Source organism: Rhinopithecus bieti, unplaced genomic scaffold, assembly GCF_001698545.2.
Source record: "Rhinopithecus bieti isolate Rb0 unplaced genomic scaffold, ASM169854v2 scaffold_2432, whole genome shotgun sequence".
In the NCBI taxonomy this organism is placed as follows: Eukaryota; Metazoa; Chordata; class Mammalia; order Primates; family Cercopithecidae; genus Rhinopithecus; species Rhinopithecus bieti.
This window is the reverse complement of record NW_016804136.1, coordinates 4422648-4445159: the sequence shown is the minus strand read 5'-3', so window position 1 is coordinate 4445159 and position 22512 is coordinate 4422648. Positions and strand designations below refer to the sequence as shown.

General features: G+C 45.8%; 1 protein-coding gene across 1 annotated transcript in view; it reads right to left on the bottom strand.

Moving 5' to 3' along the window:
• ITGA9 (integrin subunit alpha 9) overlaps positions 1-22512 on the bottom strand; it is a 121620-nt gene that overhangs the window by 51926 nt on the left and 47182 nt on the right. Inside the window, 2 exon segments of the mRNA XM_017865735.1 lie at positions 7074-7141; positions 20025-20148. Of these exon segments, the coding sequence (XP_017721224.1) occupies positions 7074-7141; positions 20025-20148 (192 nt within the window).

Genomic DNA, 22512 nt, shown 5'->3' with positions numbered 1-22512 from the left:
ATCATGGGGAGGTGGGGGGGGGGAGGGATTGCATTGGGAGTTATACCTGATATAAATGATGAATGGATGGGTGCTGACGAGTTGATGGGTGCAGCACACCAACATGGCACAAGTATACATATGTAACAAACCTGCACGTTATGCACATGTACCCTAGAACTTAAAGTATAATAAAAAAAAAAAAAAGAAAAAAGAAAAAAAAAATTCCAGAACAGTGATTAAACACTAACAAGGAAGTCATCACATCAAAACACAAAACCTGCTCATGAGATGATATTTGACAAGCATTAAGACGAAGCTCCCATTGTGCAGAGGCTGTGCTGGAGCTAGAAGGCAGGCTGTGCTTGTATCCATTAGAGGTCCCTGGCTTTCAGTCCTTCCTTCCTCCAACAGGGAATCCCTACTTTTGGATTACCTACATTTTCTAAAGTTTCGACACTGCACTAAGAAATAATCAGAATTATTTTTCCAATGAAATCAGTAATTTTTCACTCAATAATACTTATTGAGCACCTACTATTATGTCTCAGAGTTCACACTAGATATAAAGATAAATCGAGTCCCTTTGTAAATCATTCTTGGGGTAAGACAGCATGGTAATGTGCAAAGTATTTCAGAAAAAAATCTATGAAAACAGTTTAAAATCAACAAAATTTCTAGTGGAAACCCTTCAGCTATAGACAAAACTCCAAAGATACTAGTAGGTCATGAAGGCTCATGGGGAGAACAGACGCTGTGCAGGTCAAGTCTCTCACTGCTGAAACCCACCTGACCTTCCCCTGAGCCTTCAGAGTTCCCCCGCACCCTGCCCATTGGTCACCCACATATATTTCAGAAACAGATCTTTTCAGGTTGATCTCCCTCTGCAGAGATGACCCCATGCACTGGCAGAAGCTGCTGGCTTCTGACAAGTCCTTGGAGGCTAGATCCTGCCACAGAGATTTAGAATTTCTGAAAACAATTCATAAAGTCACCACCGAATTCTCAGGGAGCAAGCGTCTGCAAAAGCCAGAAGTATCTAAAGAAAAAGATAGAGAGGAGGATAGAGCCTGCAGACAAGAGGACAATGCTTTAAACAATACGTTTTATGGTTAATTTGGGGAAGAACCTTAACAAAGCGTAGGGCAGGAACACAGATGGAAGAAAAGCCACTAGATTCTCAACAGAATGGTTTGCTTTTTGATAATTCGGGAGGGTGAAGAAATGACTGTTGAGGAGCACTTCATTGTAAGGTTTTGAGATCCTACTGCCCTTGAAGGAAGCTGCTGATGATAAGCCAGATGTTCCCAGGGGTATCTCATTGTTTTACAAAAATTGATGGCTTTCTGCAGTCAGGACTCTCCACTGGGAAACACAGCAGAGCATCCATCCATTCATTCTTTTTACACTCATCTGTCCTGCATAAGAGACCGGGCTAGTTCTAGAAAGAGTATAAGAAACACAAATGATAAGTTCATCAGAGGAGAGAGACTCTTTTTCCTGGCCTTGAGCTTGGAAAGGAATTTGTAATAAGCATCCAAATAGAATACAAAGGGCACCGAAGAACCTAATGAGCAACCTCCTGATCCCCAGATGTATCCACAGTGCAGAGCTTTCTCCACCTGCGCCTTTGCACAGGCCAAAGCTTTGAGCATCAGCCCAGGCCTGCAAAGGCTCTCCGGGACATTGGGGGCGGGGATGGGATATGTTGCTTTCTGATGACTTAGACTAACCCAGGATAAAAGTTAAAAAATGTATGCATACCATACCACTGCATCCCCTCTCAAACATTACAAACAGGGTAAGATAAAGTCATTCCTCTCTTCAAAAACCTTTAAAACCAACAGCTCTTGCTTGTACCGCTCCCCTCCATCCCACCCCCAGTGCTCACACCCCTCTCCCTTCAGTCCATACTAAATAAAACAGGGCCAAGCCTGCGACCCTCAGAGCTGAGGCTGAAGGGAGGGACAGTGCCTTCCTGGAAATCCCTCATATTTGTTTTTTTCTGTTCACTATGGATGATGCTTGTGACCTTTCTGGTGCTGTTCACAAGTGCTAGGAAAAAGTGACCAATACTTAGCTACCCACCACCCAGGAACAGCCAGTGTCAATGTCACACACACAAATGAAAGCTGCCCCAAGCAAAGGCCACCACTACCTAAATCACATTTGTGGAATCCCATGTATAAGCAATGCACCTTTTTCCCAAGACGCATTTATTAGCAGAACCCCTAGAGGGACCAGGGCATCTAGGTGTGCCTGGGAGAAGCCATACATTTCTTCTGTGTACTGCAAGTTGGCATGAGCAGCTGGGCAGGAGAGTGCCCAGGATCTACAACAGAAGTCCGTGCTGAACAAACTGCCACCCAAGTGTCTCCAGGCTTCTGCAGCAGGCACGAACGCCAGCCCCGTTGGTCCAAATTCTCTCTTGCTGCTAAGCAGTATCTACTACCTCTGTTAGCCTCATCTACAAAAATAAATAAACTTCCCAGGAAATTCTCTCTAATCCTCAATGACAGGCTAAAACTCAGGTGGTATCCGTAGCTCAGAGGGCTTTGTTAAGCTCAGGGTCACTGACCTGCAGGTCAAGCAGGTACCTTAGGCCAAAATACTTTGGGGCAACATAGCTATTGTGTCCAGAAGGACACAGATCCATGTCCAGTTTGGGCAGCAGCTGTCTGCCCTGTGAGGGGACATCAGCTCACAGAAAAGACAAGCCCAAGTGACGAGGTCAGCAAGCGGGCAGAGGAGGGGAGCCATGCTGGCCTGGCCCCTTCAACCACATTTCCTGCTCAGCCACAAACAGCTGAACTTCCAGAAACAAGGCAGGCAGTGAGTTCAAAGACCTCTTCTTTAAGGAGGCCAAAAGCCTGGGAACCAAAGCGGAGGCCAAAGTCCAAAGTGGCCAGGAGACAGCAGGCCGGGGTCAGAGGACACAGTGGCGCCCAGAGGGGCTGCCTTCCCACTCACACTGCCCACCCTCCCCGGCCACTCTGTACACCCACCATGTCCCCACTTTGCTGTACCATGAGAGCACAGCCAGCACAGGCTGACACCCCATGGTTCCCTCGGGCTCTAAATCCCAGAGCCTGGATTTCAGCAGGTCTTCTGTTCTTCTGGTCACCCTGAGCTTGCACAGGGTGGACTTCCCCTCCACACCCCTGCCCCACCAGCTCCTCCTACCACTCCCTGCCTCCACCCAGCCCAATGTCTGACTTGCCAGCAGCTGCGGCTAACATAATGACACTTCCCTCCTGGGAACACTTTCTCTCTCGGCTCTCTGTCAACATCTCTGTTGAGTTCTGATGTCTCCCATCAATCTAGCTTCTCCTCCCATCTAAAGGGAGGGGTCTCCCCCACGCCCCACACTAAGCACACTCATCCCCTAAGAGAGTCATGAGCAACAGCCAAATCTAAGTTTCTACCCCAGGCAGGACTCCAGTCCCTAAGTCCAAATGTCCTCTAAAAACATCACACACTCCATGTATCTGAAAGCAGACTCGGCAGTTTACATCTCCCATTGGGTTCTTTCTCAGGCAACCCCTTTCCACCAGGGGCACCACGATTCTCCAGAAGCCTGGCTCAAACCCTCCTTCCTCTACCCCACAGCTCCCTGGCCACCCAGCCCCTTGACACCTCCTTCATATTCTCTGCCTCCCCCAATCATTTTGATTCCTTAAGCTTCCCCCTAGCCTGTCCTATTGCTTCATGGCTGGACCACATCATGGCCTCCTACCAGGCCTCCCTTCGGGCCCTTCCACTCCCAAGGTTCTGGGCAAACCCAGCCCAAATAGCCTTTCTTTCAACACTGCCATCTGCCAGTGTGTCACCTGCTTGTGAACTTACAGTGGTTCCCTACTGCCTATTGACTCAAGTCACACGATACTAGACAGGTCTGTTGGAGGAACAACAGCCATACTTGTTACACGATCTAAATGTTTACTGAGATGGAAGAAGAGTGAAGTTGCCACATGGCAGGATGGCATTTCAACGGGGAGAGGAAAAGTTGTTTAACAAACCAGTATCAGAACAACCAACTATATATTTAGAAAAATAATGTAGTTTCTATCACACAATGTATATAACACAAATTCCAGAAAGATTAAAGATAGAAATCTTTTTTAAAAACAACCTATGAAAGTGCTATTAAAAATATAAGTATATTGAAAATATAAGTATAAAATATGGGAGTTTGTTCAGCCCAGACTTCTGTTGTAGATCCCGGGCACTCTTCTGCCCAGCTGCTCATGCCAACTTGCAGTGCACATAAGGAATAACCTTCCTAAGACAGAAGTTTAGAATCTGGGGGAAAAAAAGACTGATAGATTTGACCAACTGTGTATGTTTATTGCCAGGATGATAAAGACACTATTGGCAAACTTAAAAGATAACAAAAAGGCTGATGAAAAAAATTGTATATCAGGTGAAAAACACATATATCAGGTAAGAGATTAGTGTTGAAAATATGCAACAAGTTCCTAAAAACCAGGAAAACAACAACAACAACAAAACAGAGTAACATACTAAGAACATAAACAGGCAACTTCCAGGAAAACAAGTACAAATGGTCAATATTTTAAAAGAATATTAAAGGACATTAATAATCAGGGAAAGTGACATTAAAACGAGATGTTTTTTCATAACAAAAATTTAAAGTCTGAGGGAGAGAAGATAGAGACAGACGCAATGCAGGGGAGTGTCAACTGGTAAACATGTCTGAAGTGCAATTTGCCAACATGTATCAAATTCAAATCTGAGTGCCTTTTGACCCAGCAGTTCCTCCATTAGTGTCTCTTCTAAAGAAACACTTGTGTACAGAGCCACGTGAATGGATCTCCAGTGCAATGCCACCAGTGGGAGTCCGGCATGTCCTAGCAGCAGCTGAAAATACCACATAGTGGGTGAGGTAGGAGATGAGCCTGGAAAGGCAGGAAGGCTGGGAGGCCAAGGGAAGGCATGTGCATTTCATTCTAAGTAGGATGAGAAGACACTAGAAAGTTCTGAGCAAGGGTGCACCATGATATTTTTCTTGTTTGTAAAAGGTGGTTCTGGCTGCCATATGGGTATCAGTCTGTCCAGAGGCAAGGGTGTAAGCAGGATGGTAGAAGGGTTCCACAGTGGGTTGGGAGCAAGACAACTGTGGCTTAGATTTGTGGGGTGGCAGAGGATGTGGAGAGCAATGGATGTCATTGTTAGAGGTTTTGAGGGCATAGGAGGTAGTGGGACTTGCAAGGTAGCTTAGAAGTAGGAGAGTGAGGTGAGAGAAGAATCTTTAAATTTGGCCTCAATGGCTAGGAATGGTGCCATTCCCAAGGCATAGAACTCTGTCGACTGTCATAAAAATGATTCTCCAGTGAAGTAAGAATCACTGAGGGTGTGGAATGGGGATTGGAGGGTAGCATCTCCTATTTATTGGTTTGAGAGTGAAAATAATAAAACTTCTGACTTTCTGCCTTTTCTTGCTTGCTTTCTGGATCAGACATTATGAATTTGCCAACTGTCTATCTTCTCTTTGGATTTAAACAGCAGTTTCTGAAATGCAGGTGGGCAGTCTTGCTCCTGACTCAGGAGGCGCCCTCATTTTGGAAGCCAGAGGGCACCCTTCATCCTCCCTCCATCCTCCATGTCCCATGCCCTCCCCCAGCTCTCTGCTGTCCTGGAGTGAGGGAAAGAGAGAGATGGCCTCAGGGAGCCAAGTCCAGGGGCCAGGATGAGGAGCTTTAGATTCTAATCCTCCAGTGACTGGGAAGCCTCGGAGTCAGAAGGATGGGTTTCATTTGAAGGCCCCTGGGGCTGGTATGCAGAAAGCACACTGCACAGGTCAGAATGGATGCAGGCTGGGTGATAAAAGTGTTCTAACCTAGCCCGTGGTGACGGGTGCACAACACTGAATGCACTAATGCCGCTGAACTACACTTTAAAGTGGTGACTTTTATAACACGTGTATTTTACCACAATTTTTAAAAAAGCATAATAGAGGTAAGAAGACCAATCAGGGCCAGTGTACCTCCAGGCGCTGGTGGTGGCCTTTCTAGAAGCATGATGGTGATAATGGAGGCGATTGTATTGGTAATAAAAGCTGTCATATTTGGGATGTGTTTTAGAGGCTAAAACAACAGGATTGCAGATGAATTAGAAGTAAAAAGGACTCTTGTTTTGGCCTGAGTGACCACATGGATGGACAGTGCCAGCAGGCAGGCATGAAAGTGTTTGAGAGAGGAGGAATTGATATGAAGGGCAAACTTACAGTAAGTAAGAATGACACAAGAAAACAGTCCCTAAAAATGTACTACCAGCCAAAAGTCATGATACTACCACAAGGGCCCATAAGCATGCAGGTGTCCTGTCCTTCAGAATCTGGTAAAGGGAATGGTTAGAGTTGTGTGTAAAACCAAGTCTCTCAGGGCAGGTGTGGTGGCTCAGCCTGTAATTCCACCACTTTGGGAGGCCAAGGCGGGCAGATCTCCTGAGGTCAGGAGTTCGAGGCCAGCCTGGCCAACATGGCGAAACCCCATCTCTACTAAAAATACAAAAATTAGCCGGGTGTGGTGGTGGGCACCTGTAACCAGGAGGCTAAGGCAGGAGAATTGCTTGAACCCAGGAGGCGGAGGTTGCAGTGAGCCGAGATCATGCCACTGCACTCCAGCCTGAGCGACAAAGCGAGACTCTGTCTCAAACAAACAAGTCTCTTCACTAAGGAGAGAGGGCCACTAGGAGGGGATGCTTACACGCTTCATGTATCTGCACAGCCGCCAACAATGGGGCACAACCTGACTGAATGTTGTCTCACTCACACATCCCTGAATCGACTCCTTCCCCAGGTCTCAGAGTCAAGCGGACTCCTATAGAAATCATCAAATGGGGGTAGCCTCCAGATGAGCCAGCCCACCTCCTCTGCCCAGTGGTCTCTGGCCAGCTGGTGCCCTCCTGGCAGGTTGAAATAGCCTCCTCCGGTGTAAGGACCAGAATCTGCGCCCTCGAAGCTCATGTATCTGGGACTCCAGAAGTCCCACCTCTAAGAGCTGCCAAAATTACATAAGCAGGGAAATGAACACCCACAAGAGAACAGAAATGCCCAGACAGCAGACACCCACCTCGGTGAAGAAGCCCGCTATCCCAGCCTGGCAGGAGCCGTGTTCCTCTCCGTATTTCTTCTTATACTCTAGGGGGAAGGAAGGAGAGAGAACCACAGCCATGTCAGTGTGTGCCAGCTGTGCGTGGAGCCAGCAGAGCCAACCGGCCATTTCCCGAGAGTACCGCAGCAGGCTGGGCCCAGGGATGCCGTCCAGACTGGGGTGAGGAAGCAAAGTCTCAGGAATCCACCAGACCTCAAAAATCCACGCTGTGGTGCCATCGGGTAGGGAGGCTGCCCAGCACCCCAGCAGACTTCCTCCCCTCGTGTGCGAGAAAGAGGAGCAGTAGCCACAGTCATTAAGTGGGAGGCTGGTAACAATTATTTCATTTACTTCAGAAGGGACAGAGATCCCTCGCAGGCCCAAGGAGCTGAAAACATGACCCAGAAATGGAATGATGTGGCCATCCCAGTGTGGAGTCTCCTGGATGAAGACCAACCCTCCCTAAAAGAGGCTTTGGATGCCTCCTACCATCCAAAAAGAAACAAGCTGTCGGCAGAGGACTGCAAGAAGAAGGGACCCCTCTGGCATTCGGCTGCACTATTGTTGTGTGGAAGGAAAGGGGGAAGATCTCTCCAGGTGGAAAGAAAACTAATAGATAAGCTCTTCTCCTCCTCCATCCCCTCAGCTCACAACACTGCTACCCAACAAATGGGGGCATTCCGCCGCTGCAGTTTTAATTTTAAGTTGGCAAGGAAGAGGGGGAGGAAACTTTTGACAAGTGCTTAGCATGTTCCAGGCACTGTGTTAGCTGTCTCCAGGCATATCATTTCACTGGTCCCTCATCCCTAGGAACCCATATGCCCATTGGTTAACAGGTAAGAATACTGAGGCTCAGAGAGGTCAAGTGAATTGTCTAAGGTCACGCAGCTCTAGTAAATGGCAATGCCACGATTCTACCTCAGCTTGGACTTAGAAACCCATTCCTTCACCTCTGTAGCCCATCAAAGGTTCTGCAAAGTGAGTGACTAAAAATACCCAGGGAAGTGACTGGATGTTGGAAATCATTTCATGGGTAAAGTCAAGGAGGTGGAGAGATGTTCAGAGTGACTCAAATGAATCACATGTGAGGCTGACATTGCTGGAGATCTTCCACAGGCCACCCCTGGGCACCCTCAGGCCAGGGCTACCCAACAAATAACCCAGTGACCCTGTACCACCCCCTGGGCTCCTGGCAAGTCTCTGGTGCCATTAAAAGCAGTATCATTATTTTTGAAACGCAAAATACAAAGGGACAGTGAAACTATGATTGCAACACAGTGCCACTTCCTGCAGTTCTGAGTGTCTACTCCAGGCAAGGGGAAAAAGGGCCCTGGGGAAATATACAGAGTAATTCAGTTTCTAACAACACTCACCACAGAGCCTAGTAACATTTTCCAGTAAGTGGCCATTAACCGACTGCTAAATGACAAAGAATGTCAATTGAGTTACTCCTCTTCCACGCAGGGCAAAATCAGTTCTCCCGCCTTGTCCTGTTATTATAAGGACAACTGCTAGACCTGCCAGAAAGCAGCCCAGTAACAAAAGGACCTTGTTTGTTCCCTGCAGAATCTTGCACCAGGGCTGGGAGTGAGACTAGTGCAAAGCAATGAACAAATCCTGCATCAAATTGCATAATAGCAAGAAATAATACAAATTAATAATAAGTCCTGCATCAAATAGCACAATGGCAAAAAGGATCAAAATGTCTCAACCTAAACAAACTGTTACATATTAAATGTGAAAAGTCTGGCTAAAAGCATATCCATCCACTGACTCTAGAGACTAAACACCCAATTGTAACTCTTGAAAAAATGAAACATACAAAGGAAATTCAGACCCCATGAGCTGAATGAAACTATAGTGCAAGATACACCACCAGTTCAGACTCATACATTTCTGACATGAATAGGAATTGCGTGGGACTCTTTGATCTTTTAAAGCAGTCTCAAGGTCTCTTTATGACAAGGCCTCCAAAAAACAGGAGATTTGAGAACTTCGGTGCCTTTCTCAACTTCCTCCCTAAACTGTATTTGATGTGGTCTATGTTCGGAGCACGACCTGGGGTTTCTGAGGTGGCGACGGCCTCACTGGAAGCTAGGAGTACCCCACTTCTGGCCCAGGCTAAAGGCCAGCAAGGGGAAGCCCTTAAAGGCACCCCTGTTTCAGGCAGCATGAAGTGCTGTTTTCAGGCCAGCCTCCGCCTCCCCAAGCTGGGACTGCCCCACCAGAGGTCTGAGGGCCTGGGACACACATGGAAGTGGGTACCATCACTGACTTTCACATTTCTGAAATCCCAAGTCTAACCTGCCTTCTCAGGATGCTCTAGGGTAAGGAATCAAACAATGGGGCCCCCTGACTGGCTCCTATAACCAAGTCCAGATCGGAGGGTAGGCCGTGTCTCAGCGTCCCAGAAACTTCTGTGACTCTGTCATTAATCCCTTCAAGGTAGAGTAGGATCCGGTTCTAAACCTTCTACCACCTACCCAATCCCTGCCACACACACTTTGGGGGTAGCTGTGGGGCCTGGCAAGTCTAGTCTAGGAAAGTTAGTGGGTGTTATTGGATTGGACAGTTTCACATTCCATGCCTTCCATGGCCTGGCCACATGCATGCTTTCCATTGTTTTTACTCCTTTGAATGCTACTTCTGTGATTTAAGGGCACCACTATTATTTTAACCTGATTGCTTCATATACATGTCAAGAGGGCAGGTTGAGGTGTCTCCCTAATCTATCTTCTAAATGTTCATGTATGGACCTTTCTTCCCCCAAAGAGTATGTACATAGGGTTATTCTGCCATACTCATATCTAAAAAACTTAAAAATACAACTTGATTTTGCTTGTCTAGACCTGAGATGGCAGGACAGCCTATATCACAAAGCTATGGGAAGGGAGGTAGGTGCAGAGAGAGGCAAGCAGCTGCCCCCCAAACAACACCCCCAGCAAGCCCAGGTCACACACCCTCCCTCCATTGACAAGTGCAGGAAGTGCAGGGTGGAGGGACCTGGGAGGGGTGGGGGTGACCTCCAGTCTTCTGTGTTCCCGGGAAGAACTTTTCCTGCACAAACACAAAGGCTGTGGGGCCCAGCAGTTGGCTGCTCCTGGGCATGTCCACTCGGTCTCCAAATGCCCCCAGGTACATGGCCCTGCAGAGAGAACTACAACAGCTAGTGCCCTCTCCACTACCGAACAAAACATTTATCCACCTCAAAGAAGCAAGGGAAAAGCAGGCTTTGCCTGACAACAGCTCACAGGCACTGTAACAAACCTAACTCTTAAATTTGGGGAAGCTGGCCAGCATGGTGGCTCACACCTGTAATCCCAGCACTTTGGGAGGCCGAGGCAGGCAGATCACTTGAGTCCAGGAGTTGAAAATCAGCCTGGGGAACAAAGTGAGACCCCCATCTCTACAGAAATACAAAAATTAGCTGGACGTGGTGGTGCACACCTGTAGTCCCAGCTACTCAGAAGGCTGAGGTGGGAGGATGGCTTGAGTCTGGGAGGCAGAGGTTGCAGTGAGCCACGATCACACTGCTGCCCTCCAGCCTGGGCAACAGGGCCAGATCTGGTCTCAAAAAAAAAAAACAGGGGAAGCCAAATCCGAGACCCAAAATATAGGGTTGAACAAGGGGACTTAGAAGTCACTTAGAGAAGCTGGAACCAGGTTATAGAACTCTTTCTGCCATGGGTGGGATTGAATTACTTGGCCTGCATTACAGGCTTTAATTCATTACGTTGTATGGCTCCTCCATTCTAAAAATGGGAGTATTTTCCTTGGTTTAGCTGCTGGTTTTATTAAGCCCTGTCTAAACAGAAGGCAATTCAGAGAGGAAAAAAATACTGGTTTCCAAATGTTCACAATCCGCAACTCAATGCATGGAGCCTACATTAACGAATGTAATTCAAGTAGACCACCAATCGGGTGGGATCACTTCCTGCACCCTTTCCAAAAGGCCAGGATAAAACCATTCCACAGAAAGATCAAGATTCACATACAGCATAACATATATTTTTCCTAATAATCTCCCTGCGTATTACCCATTTGAGAAAGTTTTGTCTTTCAAAGCTTAACACATCAATTTTACAATTATTTTTCTGTAATTCTTTAGCTTAGCTATAAAACAAAATATTGGGGGGAAAATAGCTTGCCAATCTTTATTCTGATTTTCACCATGGAGTTGTTAGATATACGAACTCCAAGTTTCTCTTCAAAGAATCAGTATGTCACTATGTTCAGCTCTCTTATTCTTTGATTCTCCATTTTAAAGTTTAACTTCCTGATTCTCTTCAGCTCCCTTGCCTCTAGTTTCAGTAAACAACTTTCCCATCAGTTCTCATCAGTAGTTCACATCTGTTCCCCTGGTCCCCTGCTTTGACCTGAGTCACCCTGGTTACCTGCTCCATTTTGAGTCACCCCTGGTCACCTGCTCTGACCCGAATCATCCTGAGTCACCTGTTCTGTAACCACCCTTCCCACTGAACTACTCACCCCGCCACTCAGGATCATACTCCTACTCTCTTTAAAAGAGCCAATTGGAATTAGCTTAGACTGTGTGGTCCAACCCCAGGAAACAGGGGAACGACACAGCAGTAGGGGCTACCTGCATCACAAATAAGAATCCCTGCCCCTCCCCTGTCCAGGTGTGCTCTCACCATTATTCCATCCACGAATCGCATCCTTCTATAGAAGTAAAAATTGCCTTACTGAGAAAATTAAATTTACGTTTGAGTGCTATTTCATTGTGGCACTGAGGAACAAGCATTTTGCTTCTAACAAAGTGGCAAATCTAAATAACTGATAATTATATAATACAGGAAACAATGCATTTGGGCAGACAGAGCTCTAGTAATTAAAAGGGCAATTATACAGAAAAATGAAGAAAGAATAAAACTACCCTCAGTTTACAAGGGACCACCTGTAAATGGGGGAAAAAACCATAAATAAACTAAACAGCTAGGTTAAAGAGGAAGGGAGAACATTTTATGAAAATAATTGATGACTAAGCTATGGTGTGCATTAAACACAAAGTGCATAAAGCCAGAAACTCAGAATTAAATGAGAGAAAGATTTTAAAGGGGGAAAAGATCTTCAGGGAATGCCTAGTAACTCTAACTCTATCCATTTATTTACAAATGGAATATTTTTGCTCAGAAAGAGCAAGTGGTTTGTTTAAAGCCATACCGCTGATTAGCCTCAGCGTCAGGACCCAAGAGCCAGGCTCCCAACTTCCAGTCTGCTTCTGCCACTCCCTTATGCTTCACAAAGCACATTTCCAGTGAAAACATTCTTAGCATTCAAACAAAATGTTTTATAAACAGATAAATAGATAAATGTGGGGCACATACATACAATGGAATATTATTAAATATTCCTTCCTTTGAAAAGGAAGAAAATTCTGACAGATGCTACAATGTGGATATACCTTGAGGACATCATGCTAAGTGACACAAGTCAGTCACAAAAGGGCACATATTGTATGATTTGTCTTACATGCGGTGTCTAGAGTAGCCAAATTCAGAGACAAAGTAGAATGGCGGTTGTCAGGGACTGGGGAAAGCAGGGAATGGGAAGTTCATGTTTAATGGGTACAGAGTTTTAGTTTGGGGTGATGCAAAAGTTCTGGGGATGGATGGTGGTGATAGTGGCATGGCAGTGTGAATGTACATAAGGCTACAGAACTGTACACTTAAAAATGGTTAAAATGGTAATTTTTATGTTATTTATTTTTTAAAATAATTTTTTTTTTTTTGAGACAGAGTCTCATTCTGTCGCCCAGGCTGGAGTGCAGTGGTGCAATCCTGGCTCACCACAACCACCGCCTCTCGGATTCAAGTTAATCTCGTGCCTCACCCTCTCAAGTAGCTGGGATTACAGGTGCACACCACCACGCCCAGCTAATTTTTGTATTTTTTAGTAGAGGCAGGGTTTCACCATGTTGGCCAGGCTGGTCTCGAACTCCTGATATCAGGTGATCTGCCAGCCTTGGCCTCCCAAAGTGCTAGGATTACAGGCGTGAGCCACCGTGCCTGGCCAATAATTTTTTAATATTACCAAAAAAGGAGTTTTGTAATCTTTAAAGCATTCCCTTTACCCAGAACTTAGCAACCCATTTTGCCAACTCCCTACTTCAGCAGCAAGTAACAATACAGGCACATAATAATGTATATATAGACATTCAATTTACTATGCATTGTGTCATGCTCTACTCTCAGAAAAAAAAAAAAAGTGACCATGAACATGGGACAGTCACATTTCAGTGAGAAACCCAGCTCAGAACTGAGCAGAATTCAATTTTGGGACCTAAGCTAAAAGACTCATGAAATAGGGAGCCGCAGTGGCTCAGGCCTATTGTCCTGGCGCATAAGGAGGCAAGGCTAGACGTTGGAGGTGAGCCTGAGCAACATAGAAACCTCTTATCTATATAACCAAAAAAAAAAAAAAAAAAAAACGACTCATGAAATAATTGGCACCAAAGCACAAAAGCACAGACAGTCAAACTCCTGCACAGATACCCAAACCAAATGTTTCCAGTAAGCAGCCACTCCAGACTAGAGCAGACTGGTCTCCTGGCTACATTTTATCAGTCTAAGGGCCCAGGTCTCCCTCTGTACCTGCTGGGACTTGTCTACAGAGTGTATCTATAATTGCAAAACTGAAACATAGCTTAACAAGTCTATAGTATAGTGTCCAAAAAATACATAAAATTATGCTATTGAAAAAAATATGAATTTTTTTTCTGTGATAGGCCACAGCACCCAGTAATCACCAAGAAAACCAGGATCCCAACAGAACAGGCAGCTACAAAGAAACCTACTACACACTTAAAAGCTGTCAACCCCTCCTCTGACTAATAAGCCTGTGACCTTCATCAAGCTCCCTGGGCCTCAGTTTTCTCATCTGTATAACAAGGGTAAGGGTACTTATCTGAGAATGATGTGATTACTCAGTAAGATCATAAATGTTAAGTACCTGGCACCAGGTAGGTGCTCAATAAATATTAGGTGAATCTGAATCTGTGAATTTTTCTGAGAGGAACAAAAGATGCAGTTTAGGTAGTCGATAATTCCATGTAATACATGGAAACACGTTTGAAGTATAGGAGATAGGTTTGCCCAAGATTAAAATTCTTGGCTCCAAGAAAAGCTGGAAAGCCCCAGAGAGCTGCTGCTGGAGACCTCTGGCCTCCTCCTTACAGCCCGGGCTGTCCTCTGGGGCCACCCTCCCTTTCTCCCCCTCAGAGTCCCTCTCTGTTTAACTGGCCATAATGTAGAACTGTATCCTCTTTTCTTTAATTTGCTGTATTTATTTAATATGATAATGTTTATTAAAGCTCATTGGAAACCATAAAATCCTATGTAAATGTAGAGGTCTTTATTTAATAAAAATTTATGAGGTCTGTTCTTGAATTTTTAAATGGATCAACTTAGCCTTTTATGAGTCTCTCCAAAACAAAAACAAAACAAAAATACAACACAACAAAACCCCAATTCCTTTGCATTTGTAAATGGATCTTCATTGATTTTTATCCCCTGTAGAGACCACTTTTAACATTAAAGGGGAAAAAAATCTTCACCTCTGAATGGGTAATCTATTTCCTTCCCTGGAAATGATCACTGTCCTGAGAAATGCAAACACACACTAGGAATAAAAGCCAGTCATTCCCTGATAATAGAGTGGTACAGAAATCTCTGGAATCGACAGGAAGTTTTTCCGTCACAATTTTAAAGCACGGTAAAATTCAGACTCGAACAATTCCAAATTTAAGAACATTTAAACATGGCATGAGTTAAACTTTGAGGTCATCTACAAAAAAAGGGAAGGAACGCTTACCAACCAAATTGTCCCAATATGATCTTCAACAGTATTTGAGAAATTATAATCTTGCCAAGGGCTCTTAAAATCATTTTAGGAATATCCAGTTTTCTACCCTTCATTATCTAGTCACTGAAACAGGATATGTTAGACACCTTCTGAGAATATTGAAGAATATTATTATGCTGCTTGAAAATTAATTAGAAAATTCACATTTTCTAATTGAAGACAATGAGCAGCATTCACTCTCGACTGAGCAGTGTGTTAGGCACTTCATACCTCATATACTTCTTAAGTAGATCTTAATCTCCCCATTTTATAAATGAGGGCACCAAGCTCATGGAGCTTGCCTATGGTCACCAAGTCAGAAAGTAGGAGCATATAGGTTTAATCATAGCAATAAGTGAGTAGTAAAGCCAGATTCCACAATTTAGGTCTAATATACGATGGCATCATAATTACCTCTTGCATTTCTTTATCAGAGTTTAGTCTTGAACACGCTTTGTCAATGTGCCAAGCTGCTACCAAGTTATTCCACAGTCACTTTTTCTGTCACAATAAAAAGACAACTTGTTTGCAGCCTCACTCCTGCTAAGTTCTGACTTCTTGCCTCAGTGGTCTCAAGGGCAAAGGATAAAAGAAATCTCTGTACTTGATTTTATCACATGCATTGACTTAACATTTTGGAGTCCTAAAATATCACAGCTTGGTTAATAGTAACTAATGTTTTATAGTGCTTGCCCTTTAATTTACAAGTAGTTTCCCCCATATATCGTCCCACCAAAGCTCTCATTTTCTCACACATTCTGATAAAACCAAAGAACATATGCTAGTAATGATGTTCTCACATCAGACAAACACAAACTAAACTGACTGAAGGATATGCTCCATGAGTTTATGTCCCAAATTCATTTTTATTTCCCATTTCTTCTGTATTTCCTGGTTCCAACAGGATATTCTGGTAGCTTCTCCCATCCAACCAGAAACAGGAAGCACCTGAGAAGCCATGTCCTAGTACCAAACCAGAGACCTTTTTTTTTAAGAATTCAAAAGCTTGAGACATTTTGGAAAGATCTCCACATATTTAGAGTCTCTGCAACCAAACTGATCTTCCAGTGTTGTAAAGGGAGCACAGCTGGCCCATATGGAGACTTACAATGAGGCCACAGTTATAGAACAATGGGTGGTCTTGCTGAGCACTTTCACCCGAGTTTTATTGGGAGCTCCTCACCATAACTCAAAGACAAAAATGCAGTGGAGGCATCACAGCGTCGACTCCCACCGAGAGGCCAACTGACAGGCCTGAGGCCAGAGAGGCGGAAGTGTGGCAGAGCCGACCTCAACCCACAGCCCCTCCTATGGTCTTTCCACCATCCCACAAGAAGTGGGTTTAGAGGCAGCTGTCCCCCTCCTCCCTTGCCCTGTGCCCACCACCGTGACAAGTCTCGAATTCCCACCATCCCTCTCTTCCATAGTCTCAACAGCCTGCAGACTTTAAGTGGGTTTCAGTTTTTCCAATTGTAAAATGAAATAATGCCACCTTGTACTTGGATGCAGCTCAAGGCCTTGGGGACAGGCTCCAGCAGGACACACACTGGCAGGAAATTCTCTCTCCACACGGCCTTCCCACTTTTAAAACACCACGTCCCCTCTCTGTTTTCCCCTGTAGTTGGGAAGCTTCTTGATAGCTGGAACTGTGTCACTTGGGTTTTGTCTATCTGGCAACTAACAAGTACTTAAGATTAAGTGAACTCTATTCCCGCTACACAAGTCAGTCAGCCTATGATGATTAGCAAACACTTGCTCAGAATATAGTATGTTGTACGTGGCATATTAGTATATATATGCTTAGCATGCATTAGCAAGTATATGCCAGACAGTGTTCTAAGGACTTAGAAGCATTAACTCAGTCCTCTTCATAGACCCTTGAGGTTGGTTAGGCACAGATAACTTAAATAACCCATCTGAGATTACACTGTTAAGAGGAAGTGGCAGAGCCAGGACTTGAACTCTGGCAGTCTGGGTCCAGAATTTGTGCCTTGGCCACCAAGCTACTTTGCCTCTCCATTGTGTGGCATGTGAATAACAGATTAGAAAGAAAAACTCAGGCCATCACCTCTCTGGACCTCATGAAAGACTGCTCTAGGTGGTATGTGAAAGGTCCTGTCAAACTCTTAAAATCCTCCCATTGTCTTTAACCACAATGTGACCCCCAACCTGGAACAGAGAACTTGCATCACTGAGTTTTTCCACATTGAGGAAATAAGGGTGGCCTTAAAAGCCAAAGTAGGTCTAGTTTAAACCACAAAACAGGGAGGTGGAAATGCCTAAAGCCAACAGAGCACATACAAGAGCCCTCTCACTACACCCAGCATCCTCCCAGCCACCTGTCCAGTCCAGTCTTCTAGAAAAAAACTCAGCATCTTCTACCCCTCTCCTCTTACAGGGCTAAGAACTATAGAAACTTTCAGTTTAGTCCCCCATTTTTCTAAGGGGCTGCTCTTACACCCCAATACTCCACATGTCAGACCCATCCATCCCTCATTTTCCACCCTAAGCCAATGAATGGGTTAGCATATAAAAGTGCATGTGCGCCCATGGGAAGGAAGACTGGGCAGGGGCATAATCATTTTGCTAATTTCTTCACTAGTTCCATTTAACCGTCATTAAGTCCATTGTATTTTTGGGATAGTTCAGTCACCCTTTCTTGTTTCGTGAGGGTTGTCGACTGGCTTTTACTTCTCATTTAAATTAGAAACCCTAAAAAACAAACTAACAGAAATCACCATTAATTACCAGGACACAAAATGGTTTGCTGAGTCAGACAGATACCAGCTTCAAAATCCTGCTCCACCATTTACTGTTTGAGTGACCTGGGACAATTCACATACACTCTGAGTCTCCGCTTACTCCTCTGTCACAGGAGAATGGCAACACAGAAGCTGGCCTTTGGGTATCCCACTTGTCTCCTGGCCCCAGCTCCTACCACCGTTCCTGTGATGTGGCCTGACTGCCACCTGCCAGCACCCACACCTCTGTCCTGGAGGCTTTCCCAGCCCACACACAGGACAGGATGCCAGGTGGAGGCAGCCCCTTCCCCTCAGCCCTCAGGAAGGAGGACTCTAGGTGTGTACTCCACATTGGCCGCGGCACCCACCCCAGAGACTGCACCCACTCGCCCAGGTAATGGCTGAGGAGCACATCTTCGATGGGCTGCCTTCCTTTCCCATTCTTACTTCCCCCTGCCTCACTGATGTCTTCTAGAACAATTTCCAAAATAAAATACCCATCATTAGACCCAAGAAAAAAAGAAAAAAACATTTTTCACAGCTTCTGGGAAGATTAGATGAGAGAACGTGTAAAGACCTTAGATCAACACTGGCCTACTGATGATCCACAGTTACTTAATAGAAAGTAATGCAGAAGTGTGAGCCACATGGACCTGCATACACAGGGACATTGAGCTCCACCTCCCTCTTTGGAGGGCTGTCCTTGTGCTTGTGGTGTATACAGAGGAATCATCGGGGACAGCCATGTGTCCCTGTCACAGCATGTCATCTTCTGGGAAAACCAAAGTACTGGTCCTATGCATAACTAGTGTGGTTCAACAATCACTGCCTCCGTCACCCTGCTGAGCCCCTTGCTCCTTCCCAGCCTGAAGAGTTGCCCCACTGGTTGTTCCAGAGGCTTTTCCTTTTTCTTCCTTGGGAAAAAGGAGAAGTAAACTGGGGCAGTGGAAACCCAGGCTTGACACGTGCTTTGTGTTTCTGAAACCAACGATTCCTCCACTCTTGATTGATTATATCATCATCTATTTTAAAATAAAGTTTTCTTCTGTTTGGGACAATACAGATATAAACACGGCCAGAGTTTCATTCCCCTACATGGCCCAGTCAGAGCTGATCAAATGCTGATACAGAGGAGAAAGAAAAAACAAAGGAAGGCTCACTCTATAGGGAGAGGGTTTGTGCCTCCTGCAGAGATCTTGCTGGCTTTTCTGTGGGGGACGTTTCCCAGAGCACCCTACCTGGGTCACCTGAGTCCCCAGAAGGGTCCCAGTGTCCATATAGTGTTTCTCATGAATCCTTTTTAGTGTCCACAAAATTTGAAACCTAGGAAAACCCAGGGAGGCCCAAAGACAATGTGGACACAAGCCAGTGAGACTTCTGTCCAAATAAAGTAGGAGGGGAAGTAAGAAATAAATAGTCCAGAACTTAGAGAAGGAGCAGGTTCCAGCTTACCCAAAATTAGGCTGAGAAAACTGGAAACTACAAGCTATCAAACTGAAGAAAACAACCGTGTTTTCTGAATGCTTAAAGCTCAGATTCGACAGGGCTAAATAGTGACTGACTCAATCACTATTAGGGATTGTCCTCGATGCCCAGGCATTTGAAGGTTCTAAGTCTGAAAGGATACATTTTCCTTCCAAGTGCACCTTGGCAAGGAGCTCTTAAAACCGCATTCAGGATGCGCCCAATTCTCCAGCATCTGCCCGGGCTGCAGGACCACATGGGAAGGAAAGTCAGACCTCGAATGTTATGAAATGCTGAGAGTTCAGAGTGTCAGGTTTCTGTCCAGCTGTTGCTTTATGAATCCTGGGTCTCCTCTCCCCACCACCTCAGGACATCCGTCCACAGTGCAGCCAGGAGCTGTGTGGGAGCCTAATGACTGACTGGGAGCTGCCTGGGGCTGTAGAGATCATCTGGGCCAACCACTGAATATTCGGACAGGGAAACTGAGGTCCAGAGAGAGAAGGTAAGTTTCCCAAGGCAACACAGCACCTGGCATTACCAGAAAGCCAAGGCAGCTGTTAGGTCACTTGGCTGAGGCTTGGTGCATTTCGGTCCCTGAGACTTCATGAAGCTTAGCAAGCACTGTGGGCTCTGCGGCCGAGTCAGATAAGGGTTGGAAAGGCCTGGGACTGCTGCCCCCTTCGTACCTGCTTCTTTTCTGGGCAGGGCCTTGGGGACCAAGAGACCATCTGGGGCAAAGAGTGCTGCCCTATCATGAGCATGTGGAAAGCTGGGGAAATGTTCAGTTGGTGGTACGCAGAGGTGGGGAGCTGGGCTTAGGGCATGAGGTGGGTAGGGGGATGAGGAAATATCAATCCATGCTCACCTTCATAGCAAGGGATCAGCGTCCTGCCTTTGGCCTGGAGGTTGGAAGGGATGATGTAGCAGAAACCATGGGGTAGGATGTGGTCAGCTTCATAGTAGATGTTCTTCCAGCGATGAGCACAGGCCTAAAGGGATACAGAGCATTTGAGAGCAGGAAAGTTGGCCCCAAAGGATCACAAAACAGACTCCTGTCAATGCCAGGTGTTTCTTTCTGTGGGAGAAGAGAGGAGCAGAGGGGCCAGAAAGCCACACCTTCATAACAGGCACTGCTCTGGGTATCAGAAAACTGTATGAACAGGAACGAGCCCCTGGGAGTCCACTAGGAGACAGGAGATAAATATATCAACAAATGAGGATTGTAGCTAGTCCTGAGCATTGGGAAGGAAAGAAACAGGGTTATAGAATAGAGAATCTGTGAGTGGGAAGGACAGTTTCCACTGGAGGTCAGGAAGGCCTGAAGCCTGAGGAAGAGCTAACCATACTGAGCACATGGGAAGAGGGTTCTGGGAGGATTCAAAGGATAGCAGAATGCAAAGGATACATCGTCAGAAAGGCTCAGAGGCTCAAGAGAAAGGAAGGGTGGTCTGGAGTGACTGTGGTGGGAGGAAGATAAGGTCAAAGAAGGGGCCAAGGTGGGACCACGGGGGTCATGGGAATGGCTGTGACTTCAGCAGATCTGCAATGGGAAGTGGTGGAGAGTCTTACACAGGTGAGAAGCATGAGCCAAGTGACAGTTTGGAAAGAACATTTGGCTGCCGGGTGGAGACTGCCGGAGGGCAAAAGTGCAAACGAACACCAAGTGAAAGATGATGCAGGTCTGGAGCAGTGGAGATGGGTGAAGCTGGTGGCTTCAGAGCTGACAGGCCCAAGGAAGTGAGCTGATGTGGAGACAGCAGGGAAGGGAGGAATGGCTGATATTCAAGCATGTTCCTACCCACAGAAACACTTCAGCATGCATCTCATTCACTAGAAGTAAATGTGTGTAGAGAGTTGTTTTTCTGATGGAAACTTACATACAGCAAAATGCACAAATGAGCTTTGACAAATGTGCACACTCATGTCACCAAGGCCCTAGCAAGACAGAACATTTCCATCTCACCAGAAAGTTCCCTCATGCCAGGGAGTGGCCGGTTTTGCCAGGCAGGTCAAGGAAGGCCTCTCTGAGGAGAAAGCTGAAGGAAGGTTCACAGCCAGGGGTCTTGGGGTGGGTGAGAGCTCTGCATGTTGGGGAAGAGGATGGACAGATGCATTGGCCAGCTTTCCAGAGGCACCTCTGAAAACTAGGGTCGAAACTACGCAAGATGCCATGAGGCAGGGCAGCTCTGCTAACAGACATGGGAGCAGTGCCAGGAGGAGGGAGGCAGGCCTGGATCATCCTTCTGCCACACCAAACATGCCCCTACCTGCTGCTTGGACATGACAGTGGCCCCAGTTCACGTGCATGTCTCTGTACATCCGGATGTCACCGCAGCGCTGATGAAGAGCCGACCTGCTTACTCAGAGGCACACACTCTACCCTGCCCAGCCTGGTCCACTTCTCCCAGGCATTCACTACTTACTTCTAATCTCAGTTCACTTCACCCTGGCCAGTGAATGCATTTTCTTAAAATATTGCTTTTGAGGTAAATGTCCCTGTCTGACAGCTTTGAAGAGCAGTGGTTCACCCAGCATGGAGGTTGAGATCTGAGAACGGACAGACTGCCTGCTCAAATGGGTCCCTGACCCCTGAGTAGCCTACCTGGGAGACATCCTCCACTAGGTGCAGACTGACACCTCTCACTTTGCATGGCTGGGTACACCTCTGAGACAAAGCTTCCAGAGCAAGAATCAGACAGCAACACTTGCTGTTCAGCAATATTTTATCTTCTGCTGCTGATACCCAGGCAAACAGAATCTGGAGTAGACCTCAGGCAAACTCCAACAGACCTGCAGCTGAGGGTCCTGACTGTTAGAAGGAAAACTAACAAACAGAAAGGACACCCACAGCAAAACCCCATCAGTACGTCACCATCATTAAAGACCAAAGGCAGATAAAACCACAAAGATGGGGAAAAGCAGTGCAGAAAAGCTAGAAATTCAAAAAATCAGAGCACATCTCCCCCTCCAAAGGAACACAGCTCATCACCAGCAACGGAACAAAGCTGGATGGAGAATGACTTTGACGAGTTAAGAAGGCTTCAGTCAATCAAACTTCTCAGAGCTAAAGGAGGAACTACGTACCCAGCACAAAGAAACTAAAAACCTTGAAAAAAGAATGGATGAATGGATAACTAGAATAACCAATGCAGAGAAGTCCATAAACGAACTGATAGACACGAAAACCATGACACGAGAACTACGTGACAAATGCACAAGCTTCAGTAACTGACTCAATCATCTGGAATAAAGAGTATCAGCGATTGAAGATCAAATGAATGAAATGAAGTGAGAAGAGAAGTTTAGAGAAAAAAGAGTAAAAAGAAATGAACAAAGCCTCCAAGAAATATGGG